General features: G+C 38.6%; 4 protein-coding genes, 1 non-coding gene and 1 pseudogene across 5 annotated transcripts; 4 read left to right on the top strand and 2 right to left on the bottom strand.

The window, feature by feature from the left end:
• The first annotated feature begins 2,740 nt into the window (after positions 1 to 2,740).
• On the top strand, positions 2,741 to 5,076 carry LOC103929794 (peptidyl-tRNA hydrolase, chloroplastic). The gene is made up of 8 exons (XM_009339030.3): positions 2,741 to 3,134; positions 3,291 to 3,375; positions 3,762 to 3,829; positions 3,913 to 3,963; positions 4,089 to 4,162; positions 4,285 to 4,343; positions 4,460 to 4,536; positions 4,620 to 5,076. The coding sequence occupies exons 1-8, from the start codon at positions 2,868 to 2,870 to the stop codon at positions 4,731 to 4,733; spliced, it is 795 nt and encodes a 264-aa protein (XP_009337305.2). The 5' UTR covers positions 2,741 to 2,867; the 3' UTR covers positions 4,734 to 5,076.
• A 2,704-nt stretch (positions 5,077 to 7,780) lies between these two features.
• Positions 7,781 to 9,435, bottom strand: LOC103929802 (protein ASPARTIC PROTEASE IN GUARD CELL 1). The gene has a single exon (XM_009339042.2). It carries the CDS (start codon positions 9,376 to 9,378, stop codon positions 7,915 to 7,917), a length of 1,464 nt encoding a protein of 487 aa, XP_009337317.2. The 5' UTR covers positions 9,379 to 9,435; the 3' UTR covers positions 7,781 to 7,914.
• A 9,850-nt stretch (positions 9,436 to 19,285) lies between these two features.
• Positions 19,286 to 20,697, top strand: LOC103929639 (annotated as a pseudogene).
• A 385-nt stretch (positions 20,698 to 21,082) lies between these two features.
• TRNAA-CGC lies at positions 21,083 to 21,155 on the top strand. Its single transcript has one exon. It is a non-coding gene; the product is annotated as a tRNA-Ala (tRNA).
• Positions 21,156 to 22,131: 976 nt separating this feature from the next.
• Positions 22,132 to 23,974, bottom strand: LOC103929811 (ATP-dependent Clp protease adapter protein CLPS1, chloroplastic-like). Its single transcript, XM_009339055.2, has 3 exons — positions 23,827 to 23,974; positions 23,204 to 23,351; positions 22,132 to 22,569 (listed from the first exon to the last, which is right to left on the bottom strand). Exons 1-3 carry the CDS (start codon positions 23,888 to 23,890, stop codon positions 22,308 to 22,310), a joined length of 474 nt encoding a protein of 157 aa, XP_009337330.1. The 5' UTR covers positions 23,891 to 23,974; the 3' UTR covers positions 22,132 to 22,307.
• A 2,353-nt stretch (positions 23,975 to 26,327) lies between these two features.
• On the top strand, positions 26,328 to 27,694 carry LOC125478966 (cytochrome P450 94B3-like). Its single transcript, XM_048587891.1, has 2 exons — positions 26,328 to 26,339; positions 26,724 to 27,694. Exons 1-2 carry the CDS (start codon positions 26,328 to 26,330, stop codon positions 27,309 to 27,311), a joined length of 600 nt encoding a protein of 199 aa, XP_048443848.1. The 3' UTR covers positions 27,312 to 27,694.
• Positions 27,695 to 27,777: the final 83 nt, after the last annotated feature.

Here is a 27,777-nt window from a genome sequence, read left to right on the forward strand (position 1 = left end):
GAGAGGGGTTTGTTGTCTGGGTAAATAAATCTGGGTATGACATGCATGCCAGAGAGGATATGGCCTTCCTGTTGGGTCACGGTGGTGTGAAAGAATCGAGCAATCTGAAAGGTACAGAGTAAGAAAGGGGAAAGGTGAAGTGGAATGGTCTAGAATTTCACTTGTTTGATTTTTCATTTTGGCGCTATAATTTCCTGTTGTGCATTTTTTGTTAGGTGTGGAGTGGGAAAGTTTAGGCACCAAGCTAGTAACTATTATTTACGATGTATCATTCGTGCCATAAAAGGTAGAGATCCAAATATATAAAAAAATTCACGTTATGACATAACGTGATGCCTTGAAAGAGAAGGAAAGTGTGTCGTGTAAATTGTCAAATATGACACACAATGCTTACGCCGTAAATATTTTTATTTAACGACTTGCACAAAAGTGATGCCGTGAATGCTAGATTATGTGCAAGTATTACGACATGAACTTTACGAATGTTTTGAATAATATCATTTAAGGCATGCCAGTACTGTACGCCGTATATTTCAAGTCGTAAAAAGCCCAAACTGTTCTAGTTGCTGCCAGACAGGTAATTTCTTCATGTTGATAATATCGCAGCATAGGATAACTGCCCCGAACTCTTGTTGTACGATGAACTCGGTATCTTGATCAATCAACAAAAACCAACGCTTGCACACGCACTTGAATCTTAGTAAAGACTCCACCGGCAACCAGCTCAAAATCTCATTGATTATATCAAAGGGAACGTACGGAAGCTCAAACGATGATAATTGTTCATTCCTACAAAAACCTAAAAATCGACCAAACAATGCTTTTACAGGATCCAAACACGAAATTGCCCCCATGATGGCAGTCTAATACAATAAAAATTTTCAACTGATGCTTCCAGAAAACGATACCCCAAAACCACCAAATTCAATTTGATTTTGAAAACCCTAGTATGATGTAGACAAGCGTGATTGAAATTGGGTTTCAATCTTCTAAACCCTATTTTTATTTTGAAACCCCAAATTCAGAATGAATTACCAAAACTCCCAAAACACCGAATTGTAAATTGAAAAATCGTGAACAAAACCAATGTTGAAGCAAAACCCTAGCATCTGAGTTCAATCATACAAACTTCTAAGCAAAATAAAATAATTAGGCTCCAACTAACCGATATTTAAGATGGCTCACAGAAAACTTCTCAGCAAAATAAAATAATTAGTCTCCAACTAATCCATATTTAAAGATGACTCACAAAAAAAAAAACTAAAAGAGTAATGATAGGGTGACCATTTATTTTAATTATATTTTGTAAACTATATGATGTCGTATTAATGATTGAATTATTACTTAAGTGTCGATTAGTGTGCTTAATTCGCATTGGTGATACATCGCATGATATGTAAATTTGGTCTACCTAACATTACTCAAACTAAACCGTGGGAAATATTATTAAATGACTTATGTATCTTATATAAAATGACTATTAAACCCCTTAAGATTTTAAAACATAAAAACTCCAAACATTAAGAAAACTTATATGCCACTTAGTACTACGGTCTAGTGGTATTCCTTTTCATTTGTAAATAAGAGGTCTTAGATTTGATCATCACTAAAGGCGAAGTTAAACCATATTATTCTGGCAGACTCATTGTGAGGTTTAGCCCACTCCCTCAACCCTTTATTGTAGATACTATCGTTAAAAAAAAAAAAAAAAAAAAAAAACTTATATATGGAAACTTATCTTATCATGAGGCAATCTAGCAGCATCAGTATTTAGAGAGTAACAATTGTTAAAATCAATCAAATTAGTTGAGTGAATAACTTTTAATAGCTAAAAGCTTTACAAAAAGTAATATTTTCACAATAATTCTTTAGACATAAAAATCGATTGAAGGTGGATCAAACTTGACTAATTCTGGTTTACTTGCGCTACAACTTACTTAAGCATCCCAGTTTCCATAATCATGTCACACTTCCCTATTTTATAACCGCAACATGAAAAAAGCTTAGAATAATCACACAATTCCATCCATCCCTTGAAAACTCAAACATCTTCGACAGTGAAGATTAGATACGTCATTAATCAAGATCAGTAAAGAGAAACCCCGAAATTATAGAAAACTAAACCCTCAAATGGATAAAATACTAGATGTGCTGAAAATCGAATAGAAAAATACTACAAAGTCCTAAAAATTTAAGGAAAAATTTGAAATAGGTTCAATTTTATAGACCAACTTTTGAAATAGATCCATTTTTTAGTGATTTTTTACTTTTGAAATAGGTCCAATTTTTAGTTACTTTGGATCCATATGAAAAGACCCCAAAATTTAATTGATAAAGAGTGTGGGTGTGAGAGTAGTATTGGAATATAAGTTTTTAAAAGTATGTGAAGTATATTAAAATAAATTTAACCTAAAAGGTAGATATGTTGTGAATTAGATATGTGCGATGTAGTCAACAAAATGCGAGGTGTGTATATAACAATTTTTTTTTTTTTTTGGTGTGAGATGTTAATGAGATGTTAATGAGATTATTTTAAAGTGAAATTCTCCGTAACTTCACATTTTTTTTTACAATGTTTTATAATGTTGATACGAAAATTGTGTAAAAAAAGTGAGGTACAAACTGCAAAGAGTTCCACTTTTGAGAGAGTTTCATTAATATTTTTTTTTTTTTTTAACTATCCAATGTATCCATTGTACTATTTTTTGGTGTTTAAAAAAAAAGGTACTTCTAAAATCTAAATCCGCGGCTGAGAGGCTCTACCCCCTCATCTTCTTCCTCGCAATTTGGCCGTAGGGTTTATACCTCTGTTTCTCAAAACCCTCAGCTAATTATAGGTTTATATAACAAATTATACACAAAAAAATATGAACGTTGCTGCTTCCCTATCATCCATCGCCACCGTCCGCTTCCCCAATTGCCACCGCTGCTTCCGCTTCTCAAAACCCCTACTTCGATCTCCGTCGCTTCAGATAATGTCCCAATTCTCATCATCACCATCTCCCTCTGCCGCATCCGCGGCGCCAGTGAGGTCGGACACGGCGCCTGTCGAAACCAAGAAGCCGCCCAAGCAGCCGTGGCTCATCGTCGGACTCGGAAACCCCGGGAAGAAGTACAACAGCACCCGCCACAATGTCCGTATGGCCCTCTTTGGAATTGACACAAAAATTTCAATACTTTGATCCTCATACTTGTGTTAAATCTTGATTATTTGATAACCCAATTGCTAATTTCTCGTAAATTTTAAAATCCAAAATCTTGCAATTTATGATGGTGGTGCTGTTTTGCAGGTGGGTTTTGAGATGGTAGATGCCATAGCTGAAGCTGAAGGGATACCTTTGAGCAGTGTTTCTTTCAAAGCCCTTGTTGGAAAAGGTTTGTTTGCTCTAAATTTGGTTATCTATTTCAAATTTAAAAGATTGCATTTGGAAAAGGTTTGTTGTGTTGATTCAATTTTCTCTACTTGTGTGATTATCTGCATCTGGTGAAATATTGTTTGATTGATTGTACATGTAGTTACTAAACCAAACCCGCGAGGGCCGCAACTAAATTCGCTAAATTGTTTGATCGTGTTCACTTTTGCATAATTTTTCTGCATGTATCTTTTCTTAAGTCTCTACCATTTACGACCTCATTTTGTTTATGAATTTGTGGCTGCTTTACAGCGCTTATGGATGAATGGTTCTTTACTTTGTTTCCAAAATCCCCAATTGTTAGGGAAAGTTATAATCTTCATAGAGCTTTGTTTTCATATTTTCCAGGCCTTATTGGCGATGTTCCGGTTATATTTGCCAAGCCACAAACTTACATGAATAAAAGCGGTGAGTCTGTAAGTAAGCTATCCCAGGATTTGTCTTGAGACTTGTATGTGTTTCGTAGATAATTGGTTGGTAATTGGACCCTTTGTTGAAGGTTGGATCGATTGTTTCATATTACAAGATTCCATTGAAGCAAGTACTTGTGGTGCAGTTTCTCTCCTTTACTTAATCACTACTATTCTATCTCTCTCTTTTTACCTCATTTTCCTTCTCCGAGTCAGAGTGTCCTGTTTCTCTGCCGTGCCTTAAGTTTTTGGTTCCCGTTTTCAGATATTTGATGATCTAGATCTTCCCTTTGGAAAACTGCGGATGTTGCCAAAAGGTGGACACGGAGGACACAATGGGTAAATATACAATGCCATCGTAGTAGTCTGCCTGTTAGATTTAACTCGGTACGTTAAGGAAAATATATTTAAAATGGCATAATGACTCTTGACTGGTTCCTGTCATCTGCTTTCTCTTGCAGGATGAGGAGTATCATTGATCACTTTAAAGGGAGTCGAGATTTTCCTCGCTTAAGAATCGGTACTTTCCCTAGACCACCAAAAGTGTTTCCCTAATACTTCTTTATATATTACGCATTAGGGAAAACGAACTAAAATGTGTAAAAAAAATTCATTCAATTGGTGAAATTTCTGCAGGCATTGGACGTCCTCCTGGGAAAATGGATCCTGTCAACTTTGTTCTTCGTCCATTTACTAAACAAGAACAACACGAGGTTTGTAAAGTTTCTAATGCAATCTCTAGAGAGGCTTATGTATAGATTAATCGGTGATTCTAACTACTAGAAATGCTTTTCAGTTGAATTTTACGTTTCAAGATGGTGTAGAAGCGGTGCGTATTCTTTTGCTCGAGGGGTTCAACAAAAGCGCAACATTCGTTAATACTGCCAAACCCTTGGAACAATGCGGTTAAATTGCTTCATTTGTTATCTTGAGAATCATATTACTTCAAGGTTTCTCATTCCGGCGGACAATCATTACTTGCATTGTTATCTGGTGGTGACGCCGACTCACAAACGCTGCCTGAAGAATTATACAGAGCCCCCATAGGATTATGCAGTCCAGAGTGGTTCCGATATCCTCTCGCTGAAAGTGCAGCTGCGGCTATACATTTGATAAGAACATCATACTTGAGAATTAGCAACTTATATTTTTCCCATTTTTTGTTTTACATATTTGGATCTATGCAATTTATGTAGTCTGAATGTTTTCTCATCAAACACAATTAAGCTTTTCAAATTCAAAACATTCCAACATTTTGGGTTTTCATCTCAACTAAAGGCATGACATGTGAAGGTGGGGAAAATCTTGCATGAAACAGGTTTATCGCTACATAACGTTTCTGATAATTAGATTGAAACATCACGACGGTGAACCAATTCTTCTCTATGTGAAGAGGTCCAAGTAATTTCATTAGTTTTTGGACCACTCACCTACCTTCTGTGAGTCTTCGTGGTTTGATCTATGCTTTAAATAGAGTAAAGACAAGTACTTATTTTTACTTCTCACGTTCTTTTTTGTAGTCAAATAGGATGAATTGAAAAAAAATTAATAATTACAATATAACAGTATGCTTCTCTTCAGCAATTAAATTTTGAATTATATTCTTATAATTGTGATTAAATCAGAAAATTACTCGAATAAAACTTCAAAGGGTTTTTCTCTGCAGGGGTCTGGGGAGCCTCCAATAACTGTAGATGACTATAATCATTAGGCAGGTGCGTCTTAAGCCCGAATATCTTCAAATATCTGGGTACTTTAACTAGTTCCTTAATCTCCCATTTCACTAATTAATCATCAAAATAATATTAAGAAATAGTTATTTTCTTGCAAAAAGTATATAATTTTCCAACTTCTGACTTCTGAAAAAAAAAACAATTGATTGGTATTTGGTAATCAGTTATGATTAGCACAATCTAAAGTTGATTGACCAAAAAAAGATAATAAATTTAATTACGTTGAAATTTGGCTCTCTGTATAGTAGATTTTTGCTGTTCAAGTAGATGCATTTCCATTCGTCTGAACAAAAGCCACGGGCCCCAACCAGAAAGAGCAGCTGCCGACAATCACGGAAACAACTTACGTAAAATGAAATCCAAAGAATCACGGGAATATCTATTTAAAATTAATTATTGCTTATTTATAAAATTTCGTGTTTATAATTAAAACTGTTTATGTTATAAATCATCTTATAAAAATCATTTATGCAAAAAATTAATTAAAACTAATATTGTTTAGTTATCGAACTGTATAAAAACAAATGAATGAAATTGTTAAAAGCATTAAGAGCCGCCTATATATTTGTTAGAATAAATTGACTAAAGGACCTTAATTTTAATTCAGTTTTTGCAGATATGATTTTTACAATGTAATTCATAATACGAACGTTTCTGATCATAAGCACAAAGCTCTGTGATCAAACACTAAGGATTTTGAGTAAAATTTCTACTCGTCTTTGAGTAGTCCAGTGTTGTTCTAAAATGAATACACAGCTCCTGCTCGATAACATAATATCATACAAATTTTTCTCCGCCGATATCACGACCCCAAGCCTCCAAGACGTGCTAAACAAGCACGACGCATCACCGATCAAGTTTTCTAATTACGAACCTTATATTATAACACGTGAATTAGTAGTATAACAGTGTAACCATCATCACCGTCAAACAATGACGTTGTCTTCCACTACTTCCATAGGAGGTTATTACCGACGTTGTCGTCCACTTCCAAAAGTGGACCCTACGATCCATGTGATCCGGTCCCCACCAGAGTCACAGACATAAACGCTCCAAAAATCACATGCAAAAACAAACAGTCAGAGATGGGAACACGGCACCATCAAAATATGAAATTTAAACAAACAAACAAATACAATTCCACGTGGCAGACATGCAGGCTTGTTGCAACGTATTCCCCAGTTTGGTACTATTGTACGGCGTAATATAGCTCTATAATTGAGAGGAGGATTCTCTCCCCTTCTAATCTTTTTCCCTTTCTATCCTCTTCTATTTGAACGGCTACGGTTTAGTCATGTTAAATTTTATATTGATTTTTTTTATAGAAACAATAAGACAAAAAACAATATATAAAAAGAGAAAAGAAAAGGGAATGAGAATAGGAGGGAAGATAATTCTTCTCCCTCGGACTAGAGATATGTTTGTGAACACATTGAAGACCCACAGTGTGCAACTTGGATAAAAATATCCGATTTCGACCTATTTTAAGTCAGATATTTCATTCGATGTACTGAAACTGAAATTTTGACATACAATTTTCAAAAAAATTTGGACAAAAATTGGAAAGTATTTAATATTCCAAGTCCGATCTGAGTTTGCGAAACTTGCATAACTTAATTATATACTCATTAGCTTTGGATTTGTAATTTAATGTGCTCAAATATGTAACTATTTTTTCAATTACACTTCCTTGAATATATTACATAAAAAAAAAAAAAGAGAGTTTGAGGCCAATTAAAATCCATAACTTTGAAATTCCGAATTAATCCGATTCCAAAAGTACTAAATTCCGTATGCCATTGCAATTCCGATTCAAAATTAAAATTGATATGCATTTTTGAAGCTTTTTAGTTTGAAGTTGAAAGCATGTATTTCAGATCCGAATCCGACCGAAAATCAGGCCGACCCGGGCCACGCCAACAATTCAACTATATTTCTCGGCTAAAACCCCTAAAAAAGAGGCACACTACTCAAAACACAATTTTAATGTAACGTCTTTTACTTTTTAGTACTACAGTCACGTAACTTACTCTTGTTAATAAATAAACTAATTATACTACGTGTCAACTAATTTGTCACTCATATTATGATACATAAAATAATTACTCGTAAATATCAGCGAACTAGTAAGGTTACAAACATTTGATATCGAAGTAGATGCAACTCTCCCACATGTGAAATGGTTAGACCGCGTTCGTATTTCAGTACCCCACAATACCAAATATACGGTTACTTTCTTTACCATTTATAAAATTTATGAAGGGATAAAATAGCTGGTTGTCGTACATTAATTTCATGTCACGATCCGAACCTATTACCTAAAAAACCCGAGTCCGACCATATTGTTTTAAACTTTTCTTAACACTTATTTGGCGAGAATCCCACGCGCTTGTTCGCAAAATCGTAGCTGACGCGTGTCCCCTGCTGCTGCACGTTCCCGATGATAGACAGCTGCGACGACGTCGGCGCGAAAGCGAAGCAAAACGTCCCCGCCGAGTCCACTGGAATCAAGTAGTTCTTCGCGGGAAGGCTCAACGACTTCCCGCCGGAAAACTGAAACGACACCGTTGGGACCTGCACCTTGGTCCGCGACGACAGGTTGTAACACGTGTCGAACAGCGAGAAGCTGCTCGCAGTCGGCAGGTCCCGAGTAAGCCTCTTGAATGCGTCGCGGAGCGCGTTGTAAGCCTGAGTCTGCAGCCGAGTTATGGCTGTCCCCGAGTCGACAATGATCCCTCCGTTTCCGGAATCGTCCACCGCGAAGAGCGACGGCGAGACTGAGACCGGTTGGCCGCCGACGCTGAATCCGGTGAGCCCCACGTAGTAAAATGTGCCGACTTTTCCGCTCTTGATTAGCGGCGCCGTGACGGAATCAGCTGGTGGGGCGGAGTTGAACTCGAGAGTCGACGACGCGGACGAGTCGCGGTTAACCAAGCAGTACGAAAACGTCGTCGCTTTAAACTGGGAGGTAAGTGACAAGGGCCCGCCACCCAGGCCCAACAACCCGGCGGCCCCGACAAATAATCCCTCATTATCGTGTCCGCATCCCAACGCGATTTTGTTAATCGAGCCCGAGTTCCCAAACGACAGCGTTTCAGTGACGTAATCGCCGATGGTGTAGGATCCGTCGCCGTACGACACCTGATAGAGGCACTTATTGGCGCGGCAGGCGGACACCTGGAGGGCCTGGCATTGCGACGCATCGCAAGTGAGCTGGCTGTAGGTGGAAGATCCGGCCGGGTTGAAAACCGGGTCAGATTGCTGGTAGCAATCGGAGCAGGGGCCGCACTGGAGCCAGTTGACGTCGCTGCCGGTGTCGAGCACCATGTAGAACGACTTCGCCGGAGTCCCGACGCCGATCCGGGAGAAGTACTCGCCGCTGCCCTGGCTGACGCCGGAGACGACGGGGGTGGAGAGGTCCTGGGATTGGACCTCGGTGTGCATGGGCTCGAGATCCACTCTTTTTATCCCCTGGAGGGCCAGCTGGAGCTTGGTGTGGAGCGAGTTCACTCGGGCCGAGTCGCGGCCGAGTCTGGTGAGGGTGAGGGATTTGTAGTCCTTGTGCTGGGAATTGAAGAGGGCGTCGCGGGGGTGGAGCTGGAGGGAGAAGGCGGAAGAGTTGAGGGGTTGGGATTCCTGGGATTGGGATTCCAGCGGTTGGAGTGACTCCGGGTCGAAGGAGAGAACAGCGTGGGCTTGGCGGAGGGAGGCGGAGACGTCGAGGAAGGTGGCGGTTTCGGATTCGGGTAGGGTGCGGGAGAGTGAAGTGAACGTGAAGAATGCTGAGAAAACGGCCAAGTAGAAAAGCGTCTTCTGAGCCATTTTTGCAGAAAGCAGAGGGCTGAGCTGCTCGGAGAGACGAGTGGGAAGTGAAAGTGGGAGATGGACTTTATTTAGCAACATATCTAGAGAGAGAGAGAGAGAGAGAGAGAGAGAGAGGGTTGGTGACGTAACGATTGAAGAGCATTGGGAAGTGGATTGGGACAGGGGCCCAACTTAATTTGGATTTTGAAAAGCTGGTGGCCATCTCTAATTTTACCAACTTTCTGTGTGAAAAATTGAAAATGGATTTATATTCACACTGTTTAATCAGTTAGCTTGTCCGATTATTGATTGTCGATAACTATGTGGTTACGTGTGAATATTGACAGATTTTTATATAAAATTGAAATAATAGACGGCAGATAAATTTAGAAAATATTTTTATCGATTTTATTGTCAAGAATCAGGTTTAATGACTATTTTACAAAATTTTAAAAGACGTTAGGTGCTAATCGGACAGTAAGCCCTTAGAGTCTAGGCAATTAGTAGGAACCTAAGCAAACTAAGCAAATTTAAGTAAATTTATTATATATTATATAAATAAGTGCGTACTTATACTTTGCATTGTGATATCTAAATTGAAAAATAGAATGACATATAGATTATAATGTATTAGAATATAATGAAAACATGAAGACTAAACATACCGTGTGACATCCCACATCGCCCAGGGGAGTGATCCTTAAATGTATATTCCCATCCCTACCTAGCACGAGGCCTTTTGGGAGCTCACTGGCTTCGGGTTCCGTAGGAACCCCGAAGTTAAGCGAGAAGGGGGCTAGAGCAATCCCATGATGGGTGACCCACTGGGAAGTTGCTCGTGAGTTCCCAAAAACAAAACCGTGAGGGAATGGTAAGCCCAAAGCGGACAATATCGTGCTACGGTGGTGGAGCGGGCCCGGGAAGTGATCCGCCCCGGGCCGGGATGTGACAATTTGGTATCAGAGCCTAACCCTGGATGTGGTGTGCCGACGAGAACGTCGGGCCCCTAAGGGGGGTGGATTGTGACATCCCACATCGCCCAGGGGAGTGATCCTTAAATGTATATTCCCATCCCTACCTAGCACGAGGCCTTTTGGGAGCTCACTGGCTTCGGGTTCCGTAGGAACCCCGAAGTTAAGCGAGAAGGGGGCTAGAGCAATCCCATGATGGGTGACCCACTGGGAAGTTGCTCGTGAGTTCCCAAAAACAAAACCGTGAGGGAATGGTAAGCCCAAAGCGGACAATATCGTGCTACGGTGGTGGAGCGGGCCCGGGAAGTGATCCGCCCCGGGCCGGGATGTGACATACCGTGTGTGTTCATAAGCCTTCTACAATTTTTGTGTGTTCATAACTCTTCTACAATTTTTGAAGAAAATAAAATGCAAAATGAAAGTTATTTATTTTCTATCTAAGTAAGGGTTGCAAACTAGGCGAGTGCTTAGGCAAGTCTGGGTGGGCTAAACAGCGCCTAAGCAGTTTTAGACGCATTTCCTTAATTTTCAAACACCTATAGATTAATCGGAGCGATCACTAACCGTCTAGCGCCTACACAGAACTTTGACAGGATTAGGCAGAAATTTTTAAAACAATGCTATTTTTATTAATAAACCAAAGTTTATTGTAACTTCTAAGTTCTAACGTGACATCATTTCATTACGTGCCATAATCGAAAGGCACTTATAAATACGTGTTTCTTTGTTTTTTATAATTAATTTATATTGCAGAAATGGAAAATGAACAATATTCTTTTGGCTTGTGTGCTTTTTAATGGCAGAAATGTCGGGAGTAGTTTGTTTCTTTGTGTTGCGTTTTGCATTTCTTTTTCTCTTCATTTCGGGCGCAAAGTAAAAGTTTGGTGATTGATTTCAACCGATGATGAGATTAAAGGTGATATTAATAATTGAAGTCAAGATCTACAGCGCTCTTTCGACAGCAGTACAGCTGAAGAAACACTAATGCGTTACCACCAAAAACAATATTTCTCGTCTTATATCTTTCTTCACGTAATTTTTTAATTGCATGTATAAATTGTTAGAATCGACGGCACTACATGATAGAGAAAAACGCAAAATAAAGTAGAAAGATAGACGCCAAAAATTTACGTGGTTTGGCAATTTGCGTCTTCGTCCACAAGGTAGCCAATAGTTATACACTATATAAAAATAACGGGTACAACAAGAACAATCTTACCATACCAAAGACAAGAATTGATGAATACTCAATTTTAACTATAATGTATGCTCACCATACACCTAATCATTTGTCATATGTTCTTTTACCTAAATTCTAATTAACTTTCAAATTAAATGTTACTTTTTCAATTTTGAAAAAATTAATCAAGAATAAGTGAAAGGACACATGGTATATGATTAGGTTTAATGTGAGCATAAACCAAAGTTTAGGATGGTGAGCAACAATGCTCTGTCTTCTTACTTAACATTATCGGTTAGTTATCGATGATTACAAAATTCAAGATTACACACATTTTAAGAAAAATTAGTATTACGGTTTAATGGTGTTTATCTATATCAATAAGTGAGATGTCTAAAGTTCGATTTGACTCACACAGATAACGATGATGTATTATTTTTTATGTTCAATTCGTTACTTAACTAGTAACTGACCCATATTATTCGCCTAATTCAGCCTCCCACTAGGATATCCTCCTCCTCCTCATGCCTCATATAGTAGTATTTTGTTGCCATAATTCTTACAACAATTTATGCATGTACATATATAAACACGCATATACCTCTACGCATGTACTAAGACATTATTTAGTAATTTTTCGAATATAATAATTCTTAGATTAAATTTAACTTGTTGAATAATAGAATTCGAAGAGGATAAAGTAATTGATATCAAAGATTAATCTGTTTAATTAAGCAATAAGCATTTTTTTTGTGTTTTACCAACTTACCGCATTAGTCCAAGTTTCTAGAATGCCTACAATCTCATATGAAAAATGAATCAACGGTGCAGAAAAGAGTATTGGTAATTTCTGCATCCCAATACTGGGAGTGTATTTCTGCTCATCGCTTTTAATTGATGGTAATGTTGACTACTTGTTATTATTGGATGAGTATAAATTTTGATATTTGCATCTATCAACTACACATATTTCAAAATTTAAATTCTTCGAAAGCAATAAATAAGATGGTCAACATCACTATCACTTTAGAGTGGTGAACAAAAATATTCTTGTAGTAATGGTATCCTATTGTTGCAGCTATTTTGAAAGAGGGCACCAAAATTAATGACTCAAGATTCTAGTGTGTGAATTACATCAAACGATATGTCAATTTTTGAATGTGAAAACATTACAGTAAATGGGAGGTAGATATCATTCCATATCATATATATATATGGATATATATTTTCAAGTGAATGAAGCACGACCAACGATTACCAAATCAAGTTTGCACCATTGATTTGGATGATCGGAGTAGGAAGATTAGAAGATTTTAGATTTTCGTAGCCGGACATAGAATTTGCTTGTTTTTTCACAAGCCGAGTTTTGACAAGCTAAACACAAGCTTCAGCTGTTTCGGACTTATTTTCAACTCTTGCATGTAAACAAAAGTAAAAACCAAAAACAACCAAATTGATGGAATCGAACTTGTAATCCCAAAGCACCATAGATGATAGATCTGTAACAAAACACAGGAAGCTGATGAGAGAACTCATCAGCAACAGCGTCTCCGAAGGCAACAAAGCCATTGAAGACAAATCCATGGGAGGTGGTGGTGTAAACACCCGAGCCGGAGCTCTACGCATTCCGAGAAAATCGCGACAACACATCCTGAGAATATCGCTGTAGAAAACCAAGATCCACAGTTTCTAAATATCTCTCATATATTGATTAATCAGATAATCTTACAATGATGCAGCAGTGTATATATAGACAGTACACTGCTCTTACAATTACAATTATATCCTTGTCTAATCTATTTATTTACATAAGAATCATAACAAACATTTAACTAATTTTGCTTGACTCTTTACACCCCCTCAAGCTGAACTTGGAGGCATCGAAAGGTCCAAGTGCAAGCTTGGATTGCAGATACAGAAACCTAGATTTAGACAGAGATTTGGTATGAATATCAGCTAACTGATCCTGAGAACACACATGCTGGACTTTGAGTAGATTAGCAAGGACCAACTCTCGAATATAATGGTAATCAAGTTCAATATGCTTGGTGCGAGCATGAAAGACTGGATTGGATGCAAGGGATATGGCAGACAGATTATCACACCAGAGAGAAGGGACTTGAGGAAGCTGGAGACCAAGATCTTTGAACACTTTGCAAATCCAGGTGATTTCAGCGGTTGTGTGCGCTAATGATCTGTATTCTGCTTCAGTTGAGGAACGAGCAACTGTGGGTTGCTTCTTAGCACTCCAGCTAATAAGATTGGATCCCAGGAATATGCAATAGCCACTAGTAGATCGACGATCGAATGGACAGCCAGCCCAATCAGCATCAGAATAGGCAGTAAGATGAACATTACCTTTCGTGAACCACAAACCATGACTGACTGTGGCTTTGAGGAATCTGAGAATACGTTTGGCTGCTTGAAGATGTGGTTCGCGGGGAGCATGCATAAACTGACATACTTGATTGACAGCAAAGGATAAATCAGGTCGTGTCCAAGTTAAGTATTGCAAAGCACCCACAATAGATCGGTATTCTGCTGGATCAGGTAACAAGGGACCAGTGTGATCGAGTTTGATAGATCCAAGAGGAGTGAGGCATGGTTTAGCACCATCCATGCGGGTCTTGTGAAGTAAGTCAAAAATATACTTGCTTTGATGTAAGAAAAGACCAGCAGCAGATCTCTGAACCTCAAGACCCAAAAAATAGTGCAAAGGGCCTAAATCCTTCACGGGAAAAACAGTACTTAGTGTCTGAATGAAACGTTGACAAGCTGCAGGATTTGGACCCGTGACAAGTATGTCATCGACATACACCAAGACAAAAACAGGAACAGATTCTTGGAGCACAAATAAAGAAGCATCAGATTGAGATTGATGAAAACCCAAGGACTTAAGTACTGCAAATAATTTGTCAAACCAGGCCCGAGGGGCTTGTTTCAATCCATACAAGGATTTACGAAGCTTGCAGACATGAGTCGGATAATTTGGATCACTGAAACCAGGAGGTTGCTGCATGTAGACATCTTCTTGAAGGTCACCGTGCAGAAAAGCATTACTGATATCCAATTGATTAAGAAACCAGTCATATTGAACTGCATGAGATAGAAGAATTCGAATGGTGACAGGTTTTGCAACAGGACTAAATGTTTCCTTGTAATCCAAACCAGCTTGCTGATGAAATCCTTTGGCCACAAGCCGAGCTTTGTAACGGTCTATAGTACCATTTGGATGTTTCTTAACTCGAAACACCCACTTACATCCAACAATATTTTGTTGGGAGGTAAAAGGAATGATAGACCAAGTGCCGGTTGACTGCAGAGCATTTATTTCATCCTGCATAGCAGCCCTCCAGTGAGCATGTTTTGAGGCCTGAAGATAAGTTGTGGGAAGAATATCAACCGTATCAGGTAAAGGGTGTTTGGTGGCGGAGTAGGCTTTGGGTTTAAAGATACCAGCTTTGGATCTAGTGATCATAGGATGAGTATTAGGAACAGAAGAAGGATTCACTGAAGAGTGCTCAGAAGAGGTCACATGAGGTACTGGAACATCAACAGGTACTGGAAGACCCTCATGAGGGACTGGAACATCAACAGGTACTGGAAGATCCTCTGGAGATACAGGAACAGTAACAGATACTGGAGGATGCACGTGAGGTACAGAGTGAGCAGCAGGTATTGTGAATTGCAGATTGACAGACGAATTCACTGGAGAAGTATCAGCAAGAACAGTAGGTGCACCAGGAAAGGCAGATGATATACTCTGAAAGGGAAAGGTAGTCTCGTCAAAGATTACATGCCGAGAGATATATACTCGTTGTGTAACTGGATCAAGACAACGATACCCCTTGTGTTGAAGACTGTACCCAAGGAAAACACAGGATTTACTCTTGCTGGCCAACTTAGATGTAGTATAGGGTTTGAGCCAGGGATAACAACAGCAACCAAAAATTCGGAGTCGAGAATAATCTGGAGGAGTGCCAAAGAGGAGTTCCCAAGGGGACTGCAGTACACCACCAAGGGGAAGGCGATTGATTAGATATGTAGCAGTGGAAAAAGCTTCAACCCAAAACATATGAGGCACTTGAGATTGCACGAAGAGTGTACGAGCAGTTTTAACTAAATAACGATGTTTCCGTTCAACATATCCATTCTGCTCAGGAGTATGAGGACAGCTAAATTGTTGCAAAATGCCATGAAGTTTAAGAAAATTCTGAAATTGATGACTGGTAAACTCACCCCCTGAATCAGAGCGAACAACTTTTATTTTATTACCAAGAGTGTTCTCTACATAGGACTTGTACTCCACAAAGGTTGAAAATACAGAAGACTTAGACTTTAAGGGAAAAAACCAACTATACTTGCTGTGATCATCAACAATAAGCAAGTAATATCTATAGCCACTCACTGATACAACAGGAGATGGTCCCCAGACATCACAGTGCAACAAATCTAGACTTTTAGTAGATACAGATTAATGAGTACCAAAAGGAAGCTTGTGATTCTTTGCTAAAACACAGTCTTTGCAGAAGAAGGCCAGAGAAGAGTTGCCTTGAACAACAACTTTATTGGTAGACAAGACTTTGCGAAAAATAGCAGAAGATGGATGACCAAGTCGGCTGTGCCATATGCGAACATTAGCAGAAGTACTTACAAGTGCAGTAGGAGTATGAGTGACAGGAGAGAGAACAGATGAACCATGAAGCGGAAAGAAGCCATCTTTAACTTGGCCCCGCAAAAGCGTCCTCCCCGTAAAACGATCCTTGACAGAGGATCCATGAATGTCAAGTGTTAATGAACAATCATTATCTTTAATAAACTGATAAGCAGAGAGAAGACTATGTTTCATTTGAGGCACATGAAGAACATTTTGCAATTTAAACGAGTGAGCAGGAGTATGCAAAATAGATGTGCCAATATGATCTATAGACAGACCTTTACCATCTCCGATGTACACCTTGTCTTCACCATGGTAGGGAGTAGGAGATTGAATATTTGATATATCATTCGTAATGTGAGAGGTAGCACCCGAATCAATGAGCCAAGGATTGGAGGACTTTGCAGTATAGTGAGCACACATGGCAGCAAGTTTAGCTGGAGGAAACTTGCCTGAGATTTCGGGATTCATTCTGTCGAAGCAATCAAGAGCTTTATGACTAGTAGAGCCACAAATTTGACAAGGAGTTTTGGGTCCTGAAGAGGAAACATGACGATTGAATCCAGAATTATAAGATCCTCGAGTGAAACCAGAGTTGAAATTCCCACGATTTGAACCACGATTGTAGCTGCGATTAGAACCACGGTTAAAGCCTCGGGTAGAACCACGATTGTAGCCTCTGTTAGAATTATACCGAAAAGAATTCTGAAGTGGTGATGCTCCAGGATTGTGAGCAGCAAGAGCTTGTGGTGGTGTAGGAAGGAGAGGCGGTTGGCTTTGCACAGAGAAGGCATGAAAGGGCTCAGAAGATGAAAGTTTCTTGCGACGCTCCATGGACAACTCCTTAGCGAGCAACAGGCCATGTAATTCATCCAACGAAGTAGAAGAAAGGCGAAGTAAGATGGAATCAGTGAAAGATTCAAAATCATCAGTAAGACCTGCAAGAGTCGCAGCAATGAGATCACGATCAGTAACAGATGCACCAGCGGCAGTGAGAGAATCGGAGATCTCCTTGATTTGTTGAAGATAGTCAGCCATGGATTGAGAGCCTTTCTGAACATTTTGAAGCTTCGAACGCAATTGATGAATATGTACATCTGAGATACCACCAAAACGCTGTTCAAGCTTAAGCCAGAGATCACGAGTGGAGGAGACACCGACTGTGAACGGAATAATTTCCTTAGAGAGCGTCGAATTGAACCAGATAAGCAAATTCTGATCTTTCTCATACCATTGCTCAAAACCTGGATTGATGGAGCGATCTGGAAGAAAGGGAGATGGACAGGGCTCAGTGCCATCAACAATCCCTAGAAGCTTGTAGCGACGGAGAATCGGAGCAAACAAAGCTCGCCACGGCAGATAATTGGATCGCCGGAGCTTGATCGGAACCATACTGCCAATGTTCTGAATCGTGAGAGAATTATACATCTGAGAGGTATTGAGATTTGGGGAAGAGGAATTAGGGTTTGAGGGAGGCACCGACTCAATTGGAGAAGAAGAATCGGAGGGAGACGCCATCAAGATTCAAGAAAAGGAAGCAAGAATCTGAATCGGAGGAGAACAACACCTCAAAGAATCACGGCGGAGAAGACGATCGGAGAAGGCGATCAGAGAAGAACGGAAGAAGGCAGGATCGAAGAAGCCGTGAGGCAGTGTGGCGATGGTACCATGTAGAAAACCAAGATCCACAGTTTCTAAATATCTCTCATATATTGATTAATCAGATAATCTTACAATGATGCAGCAGTGTATATATAGACAGTACACTGCTCTTACAATTACAATTATATCCTTGTCTAATCTATTTATTTACATAAGAATCATAACAAACATTTAACTAATTTTGCTTGACTCTTTAATCGCAACAAAGTAGCAACAAATCCAAAATCAAATGGGTTTGCGGAGGGCCAAGGAGGTGAAGGATGGAAACGATGGTGAAAAGAAATTGGAATTGATGGCATAGGATTTAGAAAATTAAAGCACAAATTGGTGACGATCAGTAGACAGCTTGCAGGGAAATCCAAACCCGAGAACCACCGACCCAGGCCATGGCAAGGGCCGGCGACGGAGGAGATGGAAGTTTGAAGAAGGCTCAGCACACAGGTTGAAAAGGCTCTCACGGGGTGGTGAGAAAAGCTCTCACAAAAGGAGAGAACTGTACCAAGAACCAGTTGCAATTCCTTATTGTTTATTAGACTTTAAAATTTAAATGCTTCTAGCTTTACATTTATTTAAGCTAATCTGTTTTCATATTACATTAAGGTGGTTAAATAGTTTCTCTATTATTATTTTTTTAATAAGCGATATTATCTATATTAACAAGGAGAGAGTGGGTAAAACCTCACAATGGGTTAGCAATAATTTAGTTCAAATTCGTTTTTTATGAGAATCGCACCTAAGACCTGTCATTACGAACAAAACATACATATGCAAATAAAGACCTAATTACAAAAAAAAAAAAAAAAAAAAAAAAAAGAGACGACGAAAAGATAGACATCAAAGCAAACACACAGAAGGGAAAAAAAACGGTCGCCGCTTGTCATGCATGTCCTCAAGTTAACGAAAAATTATAAAGAAAACTAATGAAAAATGTTTTAAAACTTTGAGTTTTAACGATAAAGACAAAATAAAGGGTAAAGTGAATAGTATCAGGATTGATATTTTAGTGTAAAAATGTCATTTTTCGTTAAAATGAACAGTACCATGAGTTTTTCGTTAAAGTTTTCAAAATTATAATTAAGGTCAAATAACCAAAAGGCATAAATCGATATAATTTTAAAACATCACTAGAATAAAACATGCCAAAGGGCACCCCTTTTTTGGACACCATTCACAATCTCTGTCTTTACGAAGTACAACCTTGCAACCGAGTATCAATGTTTTCTCTACACATCAAAATTACACATTTAAGTTGCACATCTGAGAAGACCCATTAAATTATTTAACGTAACAAAATCTACCGACTCTTGTTCACATACGTAATTTAAATGTGCACCAGAGAAGATTCACCGAAGTATGCTCTTCCCATGTAGCCGTCACCGTTGGCGAGCTTAGTCAGTCCATTAGGGCGGCAATTTACAACAATGTCAGCAAACCAGTATGAAATCTTCATGATCAATCTCTCCCTTCAGGCTCTGCTCCCTCCTCCGTCGTAAGAAGAACCCGAATCTCGCTCTCCAACTCTTTCAAAATCTCAACCCCGATACGGAAACTCCGCCTGGACAGCCCTTTCGCTACTCTCTCCTTTCCTACGACCTCATCATCACCAAGCTCGGCCGCGCGAAAATGTTGGACCAGATGGAGCAAATCCTCCACCAAATGAAGCAAGAAACCCGTTTCTACCCGCCGGAGATAATCTTCTGCAATGTCATTTCGTTCTACGGTCGGGCTCGCCTTGCCGACCGCGCTCTCCAAGTGTTCGATGAAATCCCTGCTTTCCGTTGCCAAAGGACGGCGAAATCGTCGAATTCGCTGCTCGATGCGCTTTTCAAGTGCGGGGAGTTAGCGAAAATGATGAGATTTTTTTGTGGGTTTTGAGAATTACGCGACCCGGCCCAGATGAGTGTACTTATAATATATTGATCAAAGCTTGTTGTGCGAATGAGTGCTTGGATGATGTGCGGAAGGTGTTCGATGAAATGTTTAGGAAGGGTGTACGTCCGACTACGGTGATGTTTGGGACTTTAATTTACCGGCTTTGTTCGAATTTCAGGTTGAAAAAAGCATTTAAGTTGAAATATGATATGGTGGTGATTCATGGCGTTGTGCCTAATCTATACGTGTATACACCTCTTTGATCAGAGGGCTTTGTAAGATTGATGAAATGATTTCGGCTTTTAGGCTGAAAGAGGAGATGGCGACGAAGAAAATCAAGCCCGATTCAGCTGTTAATTCAACGTTAATCAGCGGGCTTCACAATGCTGGCCGGAAAGAAGAGGTTTCCGGGCTTTTGGACGAAATGAGATTGTACGGGTGCAAACCAGATACCGTGACTTTTAATGCATTGATTCACGGGTTGTGTAAAGAGAGTTTTGGATGAGATGGCGGAGAAAGGTTGTGAGCCAGATGTTATTAGTTACAATACAATTATCGGTGGACTATGCAAGGAAGGGAAATGGAGGGAAGCTAATGATTTGCTCGAAGATTTACCAAGATGCGGGTGTACTCCCGACGTTGTTTCATATCGAACAATGTTCGACGGACTTTGCGATTGGAGACAGTTCAAAGAAGCAGCCCTTGTTTTGGACGAGATGGTCTTCAAGGGCTTCGCGCCCCGGCTTGCAAGTACACAAACTTGTTGAGGTGTTGTGTGAGGAAGGTAGTGCAGAGTTGTTAGGGGCAGTTTAACTAGTCTGGGAAGGGGAAAGGGGCAGATTTCTTCATGTAGATATGTGGGGAATGTTGACTGATATGGTTTGCAAGTAGGAGAAGCTTGCAAATGTCTTTAAACTTGTTGATAGTTTAGTAATGCAAATGTAGCAATTGATTTTTTTGGCTATGTCAATAAGATAAAATTGGGTTTTGATCAAGTGAAGGCATTCTTACATAACGTCCCACCGTAATTTATTTTTCCCATAGACTTTCATTGACAAATATGTTAATGATCACGTACTCGAAACATTGATAGTATCACTAATATAAATGACATATCCATTGTTGTTGATAGGATTATCGATATTGAATGGTCGGATTAGCCAACTGATCAGGCGATATGACTAAAAAATTATACGTATAAAAGTTCTTTTAACTATATGATATCCCGTTATTGTTTGGAATACTACTGTGACGTGGATGCTTTAGACACCCAATGAATGAGAATACATTATTTGTTTTAAGTTTAACCTAAAAAATCAAATATATTTCAGCGCCTAAAAAAATCATTTTATAAATAAAATTAAATGCCCACGTCTCCAGGGGGACGTAGCTCATATGGTAGAGCGCTCGCTTCGCATGCGAGAGGCACGGGGTTCGATTCGCCGCGTCTCCACTCTTTATCTGCATTTTTGTTGACATTTTATTGTCACGGTACTCTCTGCACATCTCATGGAGCGATTTCTGAAATCTGTTTTTCGAATTCACTTCGCAGAAACCCTGCATAATTAATCATCCGCAAAACGTTTTCCAAAAACAAAATTCAAATATCGTGTTTAAAACAGTCGTGCAAGACAAAGATCCTTCCTGTTCCTGGAACCAGATTTTGTCTTTGATAATTCACAAACAAAACCCACCACTATTAAACTGATACGGAGTTCCCACGTTGAAAAAAATGAAGTTTTGCTTTAGCGTTAAACAATACTGGACCTCTCCGTTTTATTGTCGATTGATGTTTAGTTGAATGCTCACATTTTAATAACAAATACTCCTCTATTCGAATTTTGTCTTTCAAAAGACGAGTAAGGGGCGGGGACGAGGAAGGGAGAGTTTCCGGAGCAAAGCCCCAGGAGTTTAAAGTTCAAACCCTTACTCTATGCGCAGTATCTTTATCCCTATATAACCTATGTCAACATATTGGTCAATTAAATTTACGGGGCCAAGTTAATAGAACAATATGCTCTCGTCTATGCACTTAAGTTTGAATCTTTCTCCAACAGTTTGAAAATATAGTCTAAAATATCGTTTGAATAAAAATTGTTCACCGATAAATGATTGCTGTCATAATTGTTTTGTCGTTCTAAACTAGATGAAAACTGTGAGCTCTATAAGAATGAGGAGATAAACTGAAAATTTATGAACTGTAGATCTATATATTATAGAACAGGATGTTTCTTTCGCCTTTAATGTTCACATCTCTCTTATCCTTCCTCGCTGTCATCTTTTTTTGCTTTAATTAAACAAAAAAAACTACAACAGTCTGACTAAACGAAGTCAGCTGTATGAATCCTTGAACGCCACTGCACTCAATTTTGTGCCAAGTCTTCCGTTAGCTCTAAGTACTCCATTTCTTTTCTTAGAGAATTAGAAAATATGCCCTGAACTGCTAGTATTATACCATGAAACAGTTCCTTTAATGTGAGCAAGTTATATGCACATAAAAGCAGCACAAATTCAATGCCAAATTAACTTATACTGCAATTCTGTGTGTAAATATTTGGTTTATTATTTATGATGATGATGATACTAATAGACTCTAGCAGTACTCTCAACATCCATCACTGGCGGGCTCAACGGAGCTTAAAAGCCCGTTGCCTCTGAGCTGCATGCAGTGATCTTCTGCATCCACCTGAGCACACACAATTACGACAGCCAGGCCGTTGTGATGCGCCTCCTGCATCACGTTCACCGCAATGTCGACAGTCATTCCTGGGATGACCTTCATCAGAACTTGGACAACGTACTCCCTCTTGTTATAGTTGTCATTGTGCAGCATCACTCGGTATGGCGGAGACATTTTCCTTGATTTCCTGAACAAAATTGATCAAGGAAAAGCTTAATTAGTAAATTGTACTTTCTAATGTTAATCAAATGATTTATACGTGCAACGGAGCAAAGGGCTGTTAAAACTTAAAATAGTTTCTAACCCTCAAATATTTATTTACTAATAACAGGCTTGTAGCTCGTTAGAAGCTTTCACCCTTATACTCGAGGTCTTAAGTTCGTGATTCTTGCATTGGCACTTGCTATGTTTCTTACTTTCCTTGAAAGCTTTAATCGTTTGCTTAATTGTATTGAGCTAAGTCGGCCTTACGTTTAACACCCTTCAAGATATTAGATATGATGTTGGGGTTTCAAAAAAATTCATCCCACTCACAAATTTTACCTTGAGGGACTTCAAAGTACCGAGAATCCTTAGATTATATTATTAAAAATGCACTACTGGAACACTACCAATGAACGGCTCAAACGCTACAAAACACCATAGAGACACTAAGCAAAGAACTTTAAGGTGTTACCAGAGAGTTCTCTCAAATATAATGCATCTCATCATTTCTAATCTTCTATCTAACTTTTGTAGTACATTCTGAATAAGTTTAGTCTAAGTTATATAAAACTTTGAAGTCTCTCATCTAAACGCACCATAAATTCTACTTTATTTACCTCACGTCAAATTCAGAGTCACGATTAGGAGTTGTTTTCTCTATGGTTGGCTTGTCCAACACCCCACCACCTGTGCCAAGCCTGGTGCTCGATGCTGTCATCAAGATGCTCCGATTTGGACTTTGTCTGTAGAAATAATGTTTATCACCTGTTACATGGTCAATAATAAACCTTGAGTTAACCAACAAACCCAAGCATGTTTACTACGCAACGTAGGAATGTAAAAGAGAGAAACTCATCCATAGCGGTAGTACCGCATTGATCTTGGTACTTCAATTCAATCACGCATTGTCACATGTAGTGCGTGATTGACTTAAGATACAATCTCCAATACACCACATATTGTTCTTAAGAAAATGCATAAAAGAGTTTTAGGAATCAAATCTTATCACGCCATAATTATTATTTGAGATATTGTCACTTGGACATCATGCGCATGAAAAGTTTCTCAATTTTAAGAGTTGAAAAATTAGTGTACAAAATACAGAATTTGTGCCTAAGAAAATGTATAAAATAGTTTTAACCATCTCCACAAATGGATGCAAACTTGACAGAAATTACAGAATTAGTGCGTAAACTAAAATTTTTGCTCAAATTTGAAAGAGCCCAGAAACACAAAGTACCTGACTTGTTGAGATTGAATCCATGGTTTGGCGAAAGAGGGACTCGACCGCAGATGGCAGCCATGAGCCTCTCTCTCCTCTCTCACTCTCTCTCTCTCTCAAACTCCGAGTGTTTGTGCCACAAGAGACTGGAAAGGAGAATGTGTGGCAATGGCATATACAGGGTTGTGTGGGCCGTGACTTCAGATGGTGTTAGTTAACGACACGTCGTATGAGAATCATTCTGTGGAAAATATCCGGCTCTGCACTTTGTGTGGCACGGGTTGTTTAAATATAGACCTATGCAACACTTATTTTATTGAAAAAAAACCCATCTCGTTTTAAATATCCAGATAAAATTCAAATTTGAAATAAACTGTCATGTAAATAAATAAATACTTATTATTTTCAAAATATTTACAATTGTACCACAACACCCTAATTATGTTGATGAAAGTGCTTTATTATTACAAAAGTATCTACTTTATACTTGTTTTGCCATCATTTGTTCCATTTCTTATATTTGTTTGACAATCATTGTAGGTAAATTATTTTGCATGTATACATTAGGCACATTTCGTTGTTATTATATATGTGTGAAATAAATTACTTATATTTTTAAGTAGAATATAGGTAATTAATTAACTTTGAATCAATTGTCTAAAAACATCCTTTTATTTTGTAGGTAAATAATTTTGCATGTATTATTACATATACTAGGCACATTTGTTATTACTATGTGTTGTTTACTATCAATCAACATTCATTTATTTTGTAGGTAAATTACAAAAGTATCTACTTTATACTTGTCTTATCATCATCTGTTCCATTTCTTATATTTGTTTGGCAGTCATTGTAGGTAAATTATTTTGCATGTATACATTGGACACATTTTGTTATTATTATATATGTGTGAAATAAATTACCTATATTTTTAAGTAGAATATAGTTAATTAATTAACTTTGAATCAATTGGCTAAAAACATCTTTGTAGGTAAATTATTTTGCATGTATTATTACATATACTAGGCACATTTGTTATTGTTATGTGTTTTTTGCAATCAATCAACATTCATTTATTATGTAAGTAAATTATTTTGCATGTATTATTACATATGTTAGGCACGTTTTGATATTATTATATATATGTGTATGCAAATAACTTAATTAGCTTTTGAATCAAACAATATTTATTTATTTATTTTGTAGATAAATTATTTTGCATGTATTATTTTACCTGGAACATATATTATTATTTTACCTGGAACTTATATTATTATTTTAGATATGTAAAATATTGGTAATTTTGAATAAAATAACAATTGTATATTTGTGAAAAATACTAATTTACCTGTTACAATTATTTGAAAAGGAAAAAAAAAAGAGTAATGCTATTCATACCATGTTTTTGTATCATATTTTCATACCATATTAATTAGTGGCATTTGATGTGGATAGCCATATCATTTGAATTAATTAGATTTTTAAATTTAGTTCATTATTTAATAAACTAATAATTAAGAAAAACTAGTTAATTAAATAATGATTGTGGTATACAAGGAGTATTTCTCCTTCATTTCCTTGGGTTTTGCAAATTTTTCAAATGATGTGGCTATCCACATCAGATGCCACCTAAGGTGGTATAGAAATGTAGTATAAATAGCATTACTAAAAAAAATGCTCATTTTTACATAAATGTGAAAACAACTATAAAAGGAATCAAAATTCTAATATCATGTAATTTTTGTTATTAATATGCACCAAAATCATGACTGTCACATCCCGGCCCGGGGCAGAACCACTTCCCGGGCCCGCTCCACCACCGTAGCACGATATTGTCCGCTTTGGGCTTACCATTCCCTCACGGTTTTTGATTTTGGGAACTCACGAGCAACTTCCCAGTGGGTCACCCATCATGGGATTGCTCTAACCCCCTTCTCGCTTAACTTTGGAGTTCCGATAGAACCCGAAGCCAGTGAGTTCCCAAAAGGCCTCGTACTAGGTAGAGATGGGAATATACATTTAAGGATCACTCCCCTGGGCGATGTGGGATATCACAATCCACCCCCCTTAGGGGCCCGACGTCCTCGTCGGCACACTTTCGGCCAGGGATTGGCTCTGATACCAATTGTCACATCCCGGCCCGGGGCGGAACCACTTCCCGGGCCCGCTCCACCACCGTAGCACGATATTCTCCGCTTTGGGCTTACCATTCCCGCACGGTTTTGTTTTTGGGAACTCACGAGCAACTTCCCAGTGGGTCACCCATCATGGGATTGCTCTAGCCCCCTTCTCGCTTAACTTCGGAGTTCCGATAGAACCCGAAGCCAGTGAGCTCCCAAAAGGCCTCGTGCTAGGTAGAGATGGGAATATACATTTAAGGATCACTCCCCTGAGCGATGTGGGATGTCACAATGACACTAAAAGTTTTCTTTTCCAAATTTGGATAAACATTTCAAAACGTTTAATTGAATGAAATAATATAAAATAAATGTAGATAACAAGTAATAGACCCAAAGTCAATGATATTAAGGGTAATTTAGACATCCAAAAATGAGTAATGATATTCATACCATGTTTTTATACCACATTTCCATACCACCTTAGGTGACATCTGATATGGTACCACAATTATCATTTAATTAACTAGTTTTTTTTAATTATTATTTTATTAAATAATGAACTAAATTTAAAAATCTGAATAATTCAAATGATGTGACTGTCCACATCAAATGTCACATAAGGTGGTATGAAAATGTGGTACAAAAATATGATATGAATAGCATTACTCTCCAAAAATACCAATTGTGCCAAGTCATACTTAATTATGGATATTGTTTAGTTGAAGCCTAGTCATTGGGTTTTTATTAGAAAATTTTACAATTGTGAGTTTTAGTTAATGAAAATTGAATTTGAAGGGGTATACTCAGACTTTCCTTTTATTTTTAAGGACATATATATCCACTCGTCGCACTTCGGCACTAACAAAATTGGCAGATAGCCATGGAGCTCTTCTCCCTGCAATCTTTTCTCCTCCTCCTTATCTCATCTCCTTCTACATCTACCACCACTTCTTCGCTTCGTTGAAGAAATACAAACACATTGGCTTCAAAAACTACCTGATTCTCGGAACCCTACCGGAATTCTTAAAAAACCGCCACCGGTTCCTCGAATGGACAACCGAAATCCTCACTAGCTGCCCCACCAGCACCGCCATCTTCAGCCGCCCGGTAAAAATCTGCAGCGTCATCACCACCAACCCTGCCAACGTCGAACACATGCTGAAAACCAACTTCAAGAACTACCCGAAAGGCGAAAGGTTCATGTCTCTTATCCAAGACTTTCTCGACAGTAGAATCTTCAACTCCGACGACGAGCTCTGGAAGGTTCAGAGGAAAACCACTAGCTATGCTTTCAACACGAAATCGCTTTGGAACTTCATTATGGAAAACGTTAGGGTTGAGATTGAGTTGATGTTAATTTCGTCTCTAGACACAGCTGCCTAAACAAGATGTCGTTTGGACTTGCAAGATGTTTTGGAGCGTTTTGCTTTCGACAACATTTGCAAGTTGGCTTTTAATGTAGACCCAAATTGTCTCGGAAGCGGTGGTGGCGGAAATATGAGTCCATCGATTTCGATTCCCAATTCGGATCAGTTTATGCATGCATTTGAAGAAGCGGCCACACTTATCTCTAGGAGATTTTTGTATGCGTTTCAGTTTATGCAAAAGATAAAGACGTTTTTGAACATTAGATCAGAGCAGAGGTTAAAAGAATCAATCTCGACCATCCATAACTTCGCAGATAAGATAATAAAGTCGAGAATTAGCGACGAACGGTTGGAGGATCGTCATGATTTGTTGTCCTTGTTTATTGGTATTCCCGAAAACAGCTCACTGGATTTTCTTCGAGATATCATGATAAGCATCATTCTCGCCGGCTGAGACACGACATCATCAGCTCTGACGTGGT

This window comes from the organism of the source record quoted next, unplaced genomic scaffold (genome assembly GCF_019419815.1).
Source record: "Pyrus x bretschneideri cultivar Hongxiangsu unplaced genomic scaffold, Pyrus_bretschneideri_v1 Contig27, whole genome shotgun sequence".
NCBI lineage: Eukaryota > Viridiplantae > Streptophyta > Magnoliopsida > Rosales > Rosaceae > Pyrus > Pyrus x bretschneideri.

Bases quoted from the DNA above. Each gene is read 5' to 3' on its own strand.
- LOC103929802 (XM_009339042.2), bottom strand. From the start codon at position 9,378: ATGGCTCAGAAGACGCTTTTCTACTTGGCCGTTTTCTCAGCATTCTTC.
- LOC103929794 (XM_009339030.3), top strand. From the start codon at position 2,868: ATGAACGTTGCTGCTTCCCTATCATCCATCGCCACCGTCCGCTTCCCC. The intron at 3,830-3,912 runs GTAAGTAAGCTA...CCTTTGTTGAAG, and splicing joins TGAATAAAAGCGGTGAGTCT to GTTGGATCGATTGTTTCATA. The intron at 4,344-4,459 runs GTACTTTCCCTA...AAATTTCTGCAG, and splicing joins TTTTCCTCGCTTAAGAATCG to GCATTGGACGTCCTCCTGGG.
- LOC103929811 (XM_009339055.2), bottom strand. From the start codon at position 23,890: ATGGCTGCCATCTGCGGTCGAGTCCCTCTTTCGCCAAACCATGGATTC. The intron at 23,352-23,826 runs GTACTTTGTGTT...ACCATGTAACAG, and splicing joins ATTCAATCTCAACAAGTCAG to GTGATAAACATTATTTCTAC. The intron at 22,570-23,203 runs GTAAATAAAGTA...AATTTTGTTCAG, and splicing joins GACTCTGAATTTGACGTGAG to GAAATCAAGGAAAATGTCTC.